This window comes from Otolemur garnettii, unplaced genomic scaffold (assembly GCF_000181295.1).
Source record: "Otolemur garnettii isolate 467f Iridium unplaced genomic scaffold, OtoGar3 scaffold00078, whole genome shotgun sequence".
NCBI lineage: Eukaryota > Metazoa > Chordata > Mammalia > Primates > Galagidae > Otolemur > Otolemur garnettii.
Window position 1 is genome coordinate 1,610,871 of NW_003852473.1, and position 13,734 is coordinate 1,624,604.

General features: G+C 41.2%; 1 protein-coding gene and 1 pseudogene across 1 annotated transcript; one reads left to right on the forward strand and one right to left on the reverse strand.

Moving 5' to 3' along the window:
* Nucleotides 1-1,580: 1,580 nt before the first annotated feature.
* LOC111726756 lies at nt 1,581-1,697 on the forward strand (annotated as a pseudogene).
* Nucleotides 1,698-2,104: 407 nt separating this feature from the next.
* On the reverse strand, nt 2,105-11,368 carry ZNF639 (zinc finger protein 639). The gene is made up of 6 exons (XM_003794280.3): nt 11,203-11,368; nt 8,465-8,538; nt 7,312-7,380; nt 6,172-6,282; nt 3,475-3,609; nt 2,105-3,353 (listed from the first exon to the last, which is right to left on the reverse strand). The coding sequence occupies exons 3-6, from the start codon at nt 7,367-7,369 to the stop codon at nt 2,200-2,202; spliced, it is 1,458 nt and encodes a 485-aa protein (XP_003794328.1). The 5' UTR covers nt 7,370-7,380; nt 8,465-8,538; nt 11,203-11,368; the 3' UTR covers nt 2,105-2,199.
* Nucleotides 11,369-13,734: the final 2,366 nt, after the last annotated feature.

Below are 13,734 nucleotides of genomic sequence, written 5' to 3' on the forward strand. Positions count from 1 at the left end.
AAAAAAAAAAAAAATACAGACCAAATACAGGCAATTTATGTTCAATCATGGATGTATTTGAAAACTAAGCAAAAAAATTTTATTAGACAAACTGTCATTGGGATATGACCTCAAGCTGCAGATACATCAGAAAGTACAAAATCATATGGTTTTAAAAGTTGGTTTTTACTTTTCTTGTGTAGTTTCATCACAGGCTCTTGATTACTAACACCTGATCAAACATAAAGCCACACAATAGATTTTTCTTTCAAACCAAGGCATGGCTCAAGGTATCTTCACTGAAAATCAAATTCCTGGGACTGGATATCTAATAAAAAGTATAAAAACAGAATTACCGAGAAGCTAGTGAATGGCTAGGTAGTCATGAAAAACAGCTCAAGGACCATTGGTTTGTGTAACATGGTGTGATGGAAATATTGCGAGGCTGTGAGCCAAATACCCTGGATCCCACAGCTGTATGATAGACCTGGCTGTGTGTCTTTGGCCTTATAAGGGTCTAAGTTTCTATGCGGACAAGAAACTGAGACAACTAGAGAGATGGTTTAAATGAGATGGTTTCTAAGGTCCTCCTATAATTTAAATCACTACAATTTTAAGTCTTCTGAGAACCATCAGATAGCCCCACCAGGAATGCTGGTATCAGATGGAATGTGAGCTTCTAGGAACACAGGTATGCATATATGACAAAATAGATGAGATAAAAATGATAGGTTCTGAGGATACTTGCAGCCACCATTTTTAAGACTAAAATTTCCAGGATTCTTGGAAGTGGGAAAACCATTGCTCATAATCTGGTGTTTCAACTGTTATCAATATGCCTGAATAAGTGTGAGCAGCAAAGCTTGTTAATTTGAGGGCAACAAGTCACATAAATCTTGCTACAGCTATTTCACATGCTGCTACTGAGTTGCATGGCCATAAATTTGTATGTTCAAATCCGTACCACAGAAAGGGACTTTTATTTGGAGCTAGCATCTTCATCAGGTTAAAGTGAGGTTATTAGGATGGGCCCCAATCCAGTATGCAGTGTCCTTATAAACAGAGGAAATTTAAAGACAGATTTGCATACAGGGAGAATGCAGCCATTTAAAATCCCAGAAGAGGCCTGGAACAGATCCTTCTCTCAGAGCCCTTAAAAGGAACCAGCTCCCCCAGTTTCCAACTTCTGGCCTCCAGAACTGAGACAATTAAGTTTCTGTTAGACAGGTGACTAAATTTGTATTATTTGTTGTGGCAGTCATTATCATAAGTAGTTTATGTATTTCCATCCCAGTAATTCTTCATCTCCCAGATCTTCCTAACCTCACATAAATACTTCAGTGGGTTTTCTCAGTCGATAACCAATACATCAGAAGTTGGGGCATGACATGGTTCTATAACTGAAAATGAAATGTGGAAGCTATGAAACAGTTACTTTGATTATTATAACCCTTTACTAGTTCCTCTCCATTCCCAACTTAAAGTAGTCAACACATACAAAGGGGCTTAGAAATTTTTTTTTAATTTTAAAAACAGACTAAGAAAACCAAATCTTTTTCTCCTATGAAACTGGCCTCCTGGTGTTATGAAAATAATTACACAGCACTTGTGTTTCTTTTTAACTTGTGGACAAAGATGGACAACTCCAAAAACTACTTCTTTTGCAACCCAGAACTCACTGTTCAGTATGAGTTCTGACACATATAAGGATTATATAAAAAAAAAAAAACCAGAGTCCACTGATCACCAGAGAAAACTACTGATGGAAACACAAAAGGAAGGTTTGGTTTCTTACTAGTGGGATTATCAGTGGATCTGACTGTGTATTATGTTGCATTTTAGTTCTGGTAGTACAATAATTTAATGACTTCATACATGAAAATCTAAGCTTGTCCTAAAAAAAAATAGCACCTATGGTTAAGGATGGAGAACTGTAGCTCTTCCTTCAGTACCCGTTTTTCAATTCATGAAATTGGAGCACATATAAGAAACAGGATGACAGTCACCAAGAATGATTAAAACCATGAACTACCATGGAATTGAAAATACCACATTCAAGATACAATTATATACTGAAAAATGGAGCAATGCCAAGAAAATGGACAATGTTAAAGGCAAATTTTTAAAGTTTGGTTTAAAATCATTCATTTTAACATAGCCAAAAAAAGCTGAATTTATTATTTTACATTAACATTCTGTAAATTTAAATAAAGAGAATAATCATGTGGTCTCATGGACTGGAAGGTGACTTATTAACTCCCTTTCATTCCCAAACCTCATCAAGCAGTCACTACATTTATGAGGTAAGTCAGCTGAATGCTTGAAATCTAGATGAATTTTAAGATCTTCAATTTGTCCTGTTGAATATTCACAATATTGGCATAAATAAATCCCTTCAGATAAATGTGAATTTAGATGCTTGCAATATTCTAGCATACTTGAAAAGCCTTTCCCACAGTCATCACAAACATGAGGAAAAATTTTAGTATGTTCAATAGCCACATGCCTATTAACATTGGTATGAAGTCTACTCCGAAAACCACATACTTGACATACAAAGAAGTTTTTACATTTGTCAAAGGTAATTTTGCTTAAGAGGCTATACTGTCCATGTTCTCCATTGTTATACTTATCACTTAATTCTATTAATTTACACGCATGCTCATTTACCACATGGCTATGCAAGTCTTCTGGGTCATTAGTTTCGTGTTCACAAAACTGACACAAATACTGCTCATCACAGCTGTGCTCCTGGAAATGTAGGTAGAGTTCACTACTTGAAGAGAACTGCACGTCACACTGCTCACACCAGTAGAGGTGATCGCTAAAATGGGTGTCTGCAATGTGCTGGCTTAGGTTCTCAAAAATTACTGTCTTATAGTCACAGTATTTACAAATGTAGGGATCCTCTTCATGTAGTTTGGCATGTTCTATCAGAAGCATGTTGGTAGAGAAACTTTCCTTGCATACTCGACACACATTTGAATCAGTACGTTTATGCTTCAGAATCATATGCTGCTTTAAATCAGAAAAATATTTGCTGTTGAACTCACAAAGTTCACATTTATAGAGGCCACTGCTATTAGCTCTCAGTAAAGGCCATTTCTGCTGAGCAGTCACATTCAAAGCCTGGCTCTTGTCAAGAATTTTACAAAGTTTAGCTGGTGGCTCTTCATCAGTTTGATCTTGGAGACTCTCAGAGGAATTGTTTTCTGTCTCTATATCATAGTCCTCAGAAATGGCATGCACTTCTACAGCAATTGGAACATCTTCAGCTGTGTGAACTTCTATAGGACTCTCTTCTTGGGTTTGTTGATTGACTGATTCAGGTGAGTCACACTCTTCATCACAAATTTCAACATCAGCAGATTTTTCTGAAGAATAAAACAACATTATATTATTTTTTTCAGTAAGACCTGCTAAATAAATGTATTATATACACTGTTTTCCACTAAGCTATACCAAATGTCAATGCTAGCAATTAGTTTCCCCAACCTGTAGGGAAGGCAGTGTGGTCTAGAATTCTAAGCACTGGACTAGGAACCAAGTAGTTCTGATTTCTGTTTCTGGCCTTGGTTCCATCTGTAAATTTTGGCAAGTCATTTGACGTCTCAGTATCAGAATCATCATCTGTAAAAAGGAAAGAATACTTATTTACATCAAAACATTAAGCATTAATTATAAAACAAAGCACCAATTGTTTTTAATATAATTTTTAACTCCAATAAGAAACAAAGGACCTAAACTTAGTCATGAAGAGATGTTATTTTTATACCCCAATCATACAGAAAATCTGCCCAACAATTGCTTTTGCTTCTGTGACTCATTTGGACTAAAATACACCTGTTGATGTTACTTAGAAATTTTAATTTCAAATTACTGAGTCCGAATACCTGTTTATTCCTTCAGCCCAGCCCCTGTGTTTTAAAGTTACCATGGAGAAACTGAAATTCAAATCAATAGAGACATTTGGGCTTCAATGTGTTTTTTTTTTTTTTTTTTTCTTTTTTGAGACAGAATCTTACCCTGTTGCCCTAGGATAGAGTGCTGTAGCCTCAGCCTAGCTCACAGAACCTCAATCCCCTGGGTTCAAGGGATCCTCCTGCCTCAGCCTTCCAAGTAGCTGGGACTATGAGCACTCACCACAGCCCCCCCTAAGTTTTCTAATTTTAGTAGAGACAGGGGGTATTGCTTTTCTCAGGCTGGTCTTGAACTCCTGAGCTCAAGCCAATCCTGTTGTCTTGGCCTCCCAAAGTCCTAGGATTACAAGTATAAGCCACTGCACTGACCCTTGTTTTTTCTTAATAGACTTTACTACAAAAAACCCCTGAAAAGATAGTATAGAGTTCCAATATACCCACTAAGGTTTCCCTACAAGCAAAATCTTACATTAAAATAATACATTTGTTACATTTAATGACCAACATTGATACATGGTAACTAAGTGAAGTCTATACTTCACCCAGATTTCCTGAGTTTTTACCTACAGTCCCCTTCTGTTCCAGGATGCCTGCTAGCGTATCACATTAGGTTTGTTAGCTCTCTCCAGGCTACTGTAGGCTGCGGCAGTTTCTCACCATTCTTGTTGCTCATGATTTTGACAGTTTTGAGCAGTACTGGTTAGGTATTCTGTAGGATGTTCCACTAATACAATCTGTTGGGGTTTTCTTTTCAGTGACCAGACTGGAATCTGTTTTTGGAAGTGAGGCCAAAGAGGCAAACTCCCATTTTCTTCACATCTTATCAAGGGTACACACTACAAAATGATTTCATGTTCATGTTGATTTGGTTGCCTGGCTATCAGGTTTCTCCACTGTAAAGTCACTTTTTCACTTTCTACACTTTACTCCTTGGAAGGAAATTACTATATAGCCCACACTTAAAACACAGTTATTCCTTCAGGGGGAGTATCTACATTAAGCAGTTAGAATTTTTCTTCACAAATTTGTCTCTTTCCTCTTATTTCAATTTTTTTTTCTTTTTTTTTTTTTTTTTTGAGACAGAGCCTCAAGCTGTCCCCCTGGGTAGAGTGCTATGGCGTCACAGGTCACACCAACCTCCAACTCCTGGGCTCAAGTGAGTCTCCTGCGTCTGCCTCCCAAGTAGCTGGGACCACAGGCGCCTGCCACAACACCCGGCCATTTCTTGGCTGCAGCCATCGTTGTTGCTTGGCGGGCCCGGGCTGGATTCGAACCCACCACCTTAGGTGTATGTGGCTGGCGTGGAGCCTCTTTCCCCTTATTTATTCAATCATTTATATCAGTATAGTGACTCATGGATATTTATTTTATACTCTGGGTTATAATTCATTACTTTTCACGAATTGTTTCAATTTTGGCTATTGGGAACTCTTTCAGTTGACTCTTATGCTCTTTTAGTGTAAAAGTGTGTTTTGTTTTGTATTTTTCTTCTGAGTATTTCCTTTATTTCCCAGCACTACAAGATGCTCCAAGCTCATCTCATATATTTCCTGCCCCAGATATTTCTCTAAGGAACCTTAGTTCCTTTCACTAGGGAAAGAAAGGTATTAGAAACTAAGACCTAAGCACTAAATGTGTTCACTACTTGGATGTTGTTTCTTTTAGGCTCTTGTAGCTAAAAGAGCAAAAATGTGCATATACTACTTTGTACATGTATATACATATCTATAAACATCTCTGTAAGCAATCTTCAGAATCTATATCAAGCATGTTTTTAACACTTTATGTTTTCATGCCTATAACAGGAGCTCAAGGGAACCGAGACAATCCCAATTCCAAATTATTATTTATCCAAAGCTCTATAAAAAAGGAGTCAACAGAAGATGCAAGATTGAAAAACCCAATTTCCCTGTTTTTTCTTTCTATTAGTCCTCCAGACTGACAGAGCTGAGTGGAAAACCAGTGTGTAAAACTGTATTAACTTTTCACCATAAATGCTCCCAATTCTAGCTTACACACTCTTGCTTTGTTCCTATCCAGTTCTGAGCCAACTAAAATGGATTTAGGAGAGTGTGCTTTTGTTTATATGTCTGAAATAATGTTAAAAATTAATATTGCTTATCTGATTTCTTAAAAAACTTTCTTACATTATAACAAATTCAAACAATTGCCTGTTTTGAAATCATCAACCCATAGTTCAACCATATTTTCAAATAAGAATATAATATAAAAACAATTTAAAGAAAAATATTTTCAAAAATATTAGATATACCTTTGTTGTCAAAATATTTTAAGTCCGGCTGTCTCATAGAACAGACACTATAACAATGGTCAGAAAAAATTCCATTGAATCCATCTGCAATTCTGCTTATTCCAGAAGAGTCTGAATATTAAAAAAAAAAAAAAAGAAATTTAAGCATGGTAAATAAACACACGTTTAATGATATCCCTCTATCTAACATATACAAACTTTCATGATCTTAATTATAGCATCTTTTATGAAAATACTGTATGGTATTATAATTTTCCTCAATTTTTAAAGCTTTAATATTTATATCTGATACTGACATTGAGTTCTGAAAGAACCACAAATTATACACTTTCACATATAACTTTAAAACACATAAGGATACATTTGCCTTACAGTTGGAATCCCCTAAAATAAAAATATATGATAAATGCTGTGTTAACTGTACAAAATAGTGAATTAACTACCAGGAAGATATGCCATGTACTACAGAGAAAAGTTGATACACATGGGAATGGTCTAAGAACCATTTAAGAGGGCTTCTAAATACAGTCATTTCAAGTTTTGTGTGGGAAGGGCCCAGTAAGCAGTAGACCAGGCTTAATTTCCTCAGATGTAAGAATGTGTAGGTTGGGTAGGTTAATAGTTACACTTCAGACTATTCTACACACACGTATTAGATACAGCCACAAAGACATCTTCTCTTATACTGCCAAGATAGCAAAAGAAACTTCAAAGGATCTAAAATTACACAATCAAAACGAAAGCTCACATTTCTGAAAATAATGTGTAAGAAAGTTTTTTCCCTCCAATAATGCAAAATATCTTCTAGTGAGTTTATTGTTGTGCCCTAAGCATAGCATGGGATTCAGACAGGCAAATCCCAATTATGCTGGCTAAGTAGTCTCGGCTCTCTAATTTTAAATATCTACAACCCACAGAGTTGTGAGGAGTAAATAAAACAATGTCTGTAAAACAATGCCTAGCACATGGTAAATAATGAAGATTATATATTTAAAGAATTTATTTAAAGTGTTCTCTTACCTAAAAATTGGTCCAGGTATTTAAGTCTTATCTAATCATTTATGAGAAAATGGATGAGAATAAAATTTCATAGAAATTAATCTATGGCACCACTTTAAAATGATTTAAGTATATACTAACCTGAATAACGAGAAGGGTGTAAAGTCTTCCTTTTTCTTTTTTTAGGATACTCATTCATATCTTCTCAATCTAAAAAACGAAAAAAATTAATATGATAAGTAACTGCTAACATTGCTATACAATTTCTTTTCACTAAAGAACAGATTGGCAATAAGAATTGTGTGGGGGGCGGTGCCTGTGGCTCAGTGAGTAGGGCGCTAGCTCCATATACTGAGGGTGGTGGGTTCAAACCCAGCCCCAGCTGAACTGCAACCAAAAAACAGCCAGGCATTGTGGCGGGCACCTGTAGTCCCAGCTACCTGGGAGGCTGAGACAAGAGAATCGCTTAGGCCCAGGAGCTGGAGGGTGCTGTGAGCTGTGTGACACCAGGGCACTCTACCAAGGGCAACAAAGTGAGACTCTGTCTCTACAAAAAGAAAAAAAGAAAAAAAATGTTTGTGTCACGTGAAAACCTGTCCTTTCTTTCCCACCAAGAAACAAGGGCTCACTCTGTCACCCAGAGGCTGGGGTGCAGAGTGAGATCTTACTATGTTACCTTGCCTGGTCTTCAACTCCTGGCCACAAGTGTTCCTCACAAAGTGCTGGGATCACAGGTATGAGCCACCAAGCCCAGCCTGAAAAATCTACCCTTTAAGAGAAATGTTAAACAATTCCTCTGGTTTGTATTTTGTATTTTTCTTTTTTCCGTATCAAATTTAAAGACAAGACACTGATTTATATTTTCTTTCTTACTAAGGTTGAGAAATTCTTTTTCAAATGTTGATATAATTGTAAGAAGTAGATAATTACAATAAACCCTATGTTAAATTATTTTTTATTAAAAAAATAAACATTGTGCCCATGGCACCCTATTTAAGAGTTTTACAGGCATATTTCCTCCAATTGAGAATATTTTCATACAGGTTTCAAACTAAAGACAGGTACATTTCCTTAAAAAAAATTGTCACAAATGTGTATTGGCCTCCTGGCTTTTAGAAAAAATATTCATCACATAGAAACTCAGAATATAAGTAATTTTCAAAAAAATCCTTTTCTTATTTATAAGGTCACATTCAACATTCTAAGAACATGCAGGTATAGCAACTAATATAACAATTAAGTTTCTATGAACTGTTATAAAATTAACTGATTAGTTTCACCATATTCCACTTACTTGGTATAATTCTTACTTCTGGAGTGAAGAAAAAAAAAATTACAGGGAAGTTTCCACAGATGGCTAAAAAATGCCTGTAAGTAAAACATAAGTTCTATAAGCAAAAATTTAGCTCACGTCTGAGATTCGAGAATACAACGGTATTATATTCAAGTATATATTCTTTTGACTATAACATACTAAGTACTAAACAAATGCATATATTGATAAATGTGATCATATGTAACTTTTTCATATTTTGAAATGAATTTGCCTTCTAACACTAGGGCTACATCTTGACACCAAAACGGCAATATAAATTTGCATTGATTTATTCAGGCATAGGAAAGCAAACATAACGAAAACACCAACTCAGATTTTAAATCCATAGCATCCTCTCAAAATTGTTATTATTACTCCTTTATGTTGATGAGGAAACAGAGGTCCAGTAGCCAACGATGAATACTCAAGTGTTGGGACAAAGAAAGACCTAACTTGGACTTTAAAGCCCCTGCTTTCAACTCCTTTCTTCTGGTTTTGGAAACCAACACATAAATGCAGTGACCACCCCAATTCAAGCAGATCAGTTCTTACATTAGTGTTCTTTCCACTGTAAGCAGTGACAGGTATGAATGTCAGAAACAGAAACGCACAGTGAGTTTCCCCCACCTGCCCTGTGGACTGCTTTTCTCATCACCAGGGGATGTATGCGTACTTATTGATAATGGTCATACAGTATTTAATAAGATGGTGCTTTTTTCAGTTTATTAAGCCTTTTCCTATCCCATGTTCTATTTCATCTTCATAATTCTGTCAGATACATAGAGAAGCTATTATCAAACCCACCTCATTTTCACCAATTAGGAAACAAACAAACATAAGAAATGGCAGAATCAGAGATGAAAATTAATGTCTTCCAACTGGTGGGCATTGTGTAACCAACGCCATGTTAGTAAATCTTCATTGCTGATCACTACCCCACCAGCAAGTTATATCCTGCCTCTAGTTATTACATAGAGACCGACTGGCAGGAGGGGAAGGAAATCACCTAAAGAAACTCATAACCATGATATGGACAGAAATGATGCTCATCTATAAAATGTCTCACCAAATAACATGAATAGCATTCCTTGAGTAACTTTCTCAATCCACTGCATTCAAAAATAACAATATAAAACAAACAAACAAAAAAACCCAATAAACTAAAATTTCAAAACTTACTCTTTTTTTTTGAGACAGAGTCTCACTATGTCACCCTCGGTAGAGTGCTGTGGCATCACAGCTCCCAGCAACCTCAAACTCCTGGGCTTAAGTGATTCTCTTGCCGCAGCCTACCAAAGTAGCTGGGATTACAGGCGCCCACCACAATGCCCGGCTATTTTTTGTTGTTGTAGTTGTTATTTTGTTGTTTGGTAGGCCCCGGCCGGGTTCAAATCCGCCAGCCCGGTGTATGTAGCTCTAGCCGCTGAGCTACAGGCGTCGAGCCTCAAAATTTACTCTTAATATTTTTGTACACTTCCGAATTTATACAGCCCAAAGCGTCACACTTTGTTCTAGGTACTCTGCCAGTTATCAGGGAGATCACTACCCAAAGTGTTAACTGCTCTCTTGTTATTTCAGAATAGATGTCAAGCTTTTTAGAACTCGAACAATAACAAGGGAAAGGAAACCAAGCGTGGCACTTAAATTAATGCAAACCGGCCTGGATCCAGACTGTCAGGTAAGAAGAGTAAGATCACCTGGCGCAAGAAAGGTCTCTCTCCTACTGAGGGCTGAGAGGTACCCAATGCTAAACAGTCTGCGTCCCAGCAAACTTCTGTACGCATACTTGCGCTGATGAAAAAAATTGGCTTTTTATTAAAGGACGTCGTAAGAATATTTGCTAACAATCTTCTTATCAGAACGATTCTGAAGCACGTGCAACTTAACATTCCCTCCTTTCCCCACTTGAACTACACATTAATTCGCGTCACTGCGGGACAATCAGAAATTTTTTTAAAAAATTAAGTCACCTGGAACCCATTCATCCAGGAAAATCACTGTTAACATTTTGGTGTACATATCTAGAACTTCTCCTATGCCAAGGTACGCATGTACATTTTACATTTCCAAAAATGTCATGCCACGTGAAACGTCCCCAACTTGGAGTCAGTCTTGACCTAATACACGGTGAGTATTTAAATAGCTATTTTTCAGTCCAACCGCAGACCTCTGTCTTTGCAAAGAGATAAACTGCTTCAAATAACTCATGTCCCTAGGCTGTACTTAGAAACAAAACCGATAACGGGTTTGCAGCAGCACCGTAACCAGCGTGTCAGACAACCGACTGGAGACCGGGCGCCGGGCCCGCGGCTGCCACTGGCGGCGCGAGCTCGGGATGCGCCGCCGGGGCCCGAGCTGCGGGCCGGCAGGGCCAGGGGTCCGCGGGGTCCGGAGAGGCGTCCGCAGCCCGTCGCAGCAGCAGAGCACGAGTCGCCCGAACACAGCCGCCTCCACCCCGGCGCCTCGCAACCGCCTCAGGCGCCAAGTAGACCCCAGAGAAAAGGGCGGCAGAGGCCGCGGCTGGCCCAGGGTCCTCCGCTGGGGGTGGCACCGCCTGAGGGATAGAGGAGGGAGACGCCATCCCGCCGGGAGACGAAGGCCGAGTTCCAGTGTGAACGGACCCCGGTCCCCCCTGCCCGCTCCCGCGGGACGACGGCCCGCACGCCCGCGTCCCTGCAGCGGTGCAGCGCCGCCCCCTGCTCCTCCCTCACACTCACCAGGCCCCCGGGCACGGCCGGCCCGTCCCGGCGCAGCTCCGAGGCGGCGCGGCGCGGGCGGAGGAGCCGCGCGGTCTCGCAGCGGCGGGCGGCGCCGCTCAGGCCCTCGCGCCCCGGGACGCCGACTAGGCCGGCCCCTCTGCCTCCCGCGCGCCCCACGCCCTGCGCGCCGGGCCCGAGGCCTAGGCTCCGAGGCCGCGCTCTGCGCCGTGCTCCGCGCCTGCGCCGCGCGCTTCGGGGGCCCGCGAGAGGGCGGGGAGGTGACGAGGGAGGGGGCCGGGGAGCGGGCGGCGGGCCTCGCGGCAAATCCGGCCTGGGAGGGACCACCCGCCCGCCGCCCGGGGTTGGCCCGGCGGCCGCGCCCCCTGCCGGCGCCTCCGCGCAGCTGCAGGCCTTTCCCGGGCGGGGAACGCCCCTCCGGCCCCGGAGGGTGAGTCCGCCCTCCCGCTGGCTGCGAGCCCGGCCGCCCAGCGGGCTTTTCCCGCGCGCCCCTAGTCCTGGCTTTCGCCCGGGAAGAAGCCTCTTTCCTACCCTCCGTCTCCAGGAGAAGTGCGGCAATGGTCTTGTCCAGATCAGGCAAGGTAGACGGCCTGTCAAACCGCCAAATATGCCAGCTGTCTGTTGGGGACAAAAAGGGCAAGAACGCGCCCTGGATTTCCAAAGGAGCGTGCACGGCTTGTCCACAGGGCGAAAGGTTGAAACTTCAGGATCCAGAGACAACCCGATTCACAGGCTCAAGAAATTTTGCTGGAATGAATGTGAAGTTATACGGGAATTGGATTCCACAATTTAAATCCTTTTCTGACTCCGAGTTTCTCATGAGCAGATATAGGAAGAGAAAAATGAGCACAAATCTGGGAGCACTGTTTCAAAAATGGTCTCTGCAGGTGTGGTCCTATGTCTCAATTTAATCCTTTTGACATCAAGTTGAGGTTATCAGTCGTAATTTACAAATTAGAGAAGTGAGTTTGTGAGAAGGTGAAGACTGGTAGTATTCGTTTTGGTAGTGTAAGCACCTGAGGTTCAAATAGTCGTTATGTGGAGCACAAGTTCAAGGTCACTGGGATAGTCAGGGGTGCGATGGTGGCCTTTTATCCTTGTCGGCTGCCTTTTCTGACAACCACATGCTAATCTAACTACTGGAAAGTAATAATCACAAACCTTACCCCAGCCCTTCCCTATTTTCCAGGAGGAAGAGCTAGATTTGAAAGACGCGATTTGTCTGTGAAGCTCAGTTTTTATGACCTCATAATTGGTACTCAGCCCAAATAAACGAGTGTTCACGAATGGTAGTATGGGTTGAATAAAGCACGAAGGATGGAGAGAAGTTTTAAAATCCGAGTATAGTTAGTACCTGACCCAGACGAGGGGAAGCCACAAGGGGGTGTCATGCAACCATTTAGTTACTGTTTGCTCCTTGTGTCAAACAAAATCTTTAAATTTTATGATTAAGTTTTATTCCAAAACGTTTTGTAGTGAAAGCAAATGCACATTCTCTCTCGCTGCTCCAGCCCTGCCAATGGATTACTGGGCAAACAAAAACCCTTTGCACTTGGACAAGTATTGCATTGGTTAAACGTCATTTAATAGTCACAGATCAAAGTGCTTTCCAATTTCAGTTTTGGTTTTCTCTTTACCTCTTGTCCCCCTCTGACGGGAGGGTGGCAACTGGGATAAAGCTCTGAGATCTCAAGAGTATACCAAGTTGTAGAGTTTGTTAAATCTTATTTTAAAATTGACTTAAGGGTATTTATTCGTCATTTTTCCAACTTTTTGATACACTTATAGACTAGCTTAGTACTTTCCTGATTAGAAAAGTGTTCTCTTCCCAGTAAAGGAGCCAGAGATGGGCTCGGCGCCTATAGCTCACCCGGCTAAGGCGCCAGCCACGTACACCTAAGGTGGCGGGTTCGAATCCCCAGCCCGGACCCGCCAAACAGCAATGACGGCTGCAACCAAAAATTAGCCAGGGGCATTGTGGCAGGCACCTGTAGTCCTAGCTACTTGGGAGGCAGAGGCAGGAGACTCGCTTGAGCCCAGGAGTTGGAGGTTGCTGTGAGCTGTAATGCCACGGCACTCTACCCAGGGGGACAGCTTGAGGCTCTGTCTCAAAAAAAAAAAAAAAAGGAGCCAGAGATGCTCCTCTACTGGGAGTAGGAATTGTAAGTTAACTGCACGAGGATCGCACCTTAAATAGCCCCTTCGCTCTCACCAGGGCAATATAACAGAGACCCCCATCTCCAAATATGTATATGTATTATAATAGTATTTTTTTTTTTTTTTTGAGACAGAGCCTCAAGCTGTCCCCCTGGGTAGAGTGCTGTGGCACCACAGCTCACAGCAACCTCCAACTCCTGGGCTCCAGCGAGTCTCCTGCCTCCGCCTCCCAAGCAGCTGGGACCACAGGCGCCCGCCACAACGCCCGGCTATTTTTTGGTTGCAGCCGTCATTGTTGTTTGGCGGGTCCGGGCTGGGGATTCGAACCCACCACCTTAGGTGTACGTGGCTGGCGCCTTAGCCGGTTGAGCTATA

Excerpts from the sequence above, each read along its gene's own strand:
- ZNF639 (XM_003794280.3), bottom strand. The coding sequence starts at position 7,369 with ATGAATGAGTATCCTAAAAAAAGAAAAAGGAAGACTTTACACCCTTCT. Across the intron at positions 6,283-7,311 it reads ACACCCTTCTCGTTATTCAG|ACTCTTCTGGAATAAGCAGA; the intron begins GTTAGTATATAC and ends TTTAATATTCAG. Across the intron at positions 3,354-3,474 it reads CCACACTGCCTTCCCTACAG|AAAAATCTGCTGATGTTGAA; the intron begins GTTGGGGAAACT and ends TTTATTCTTCAG.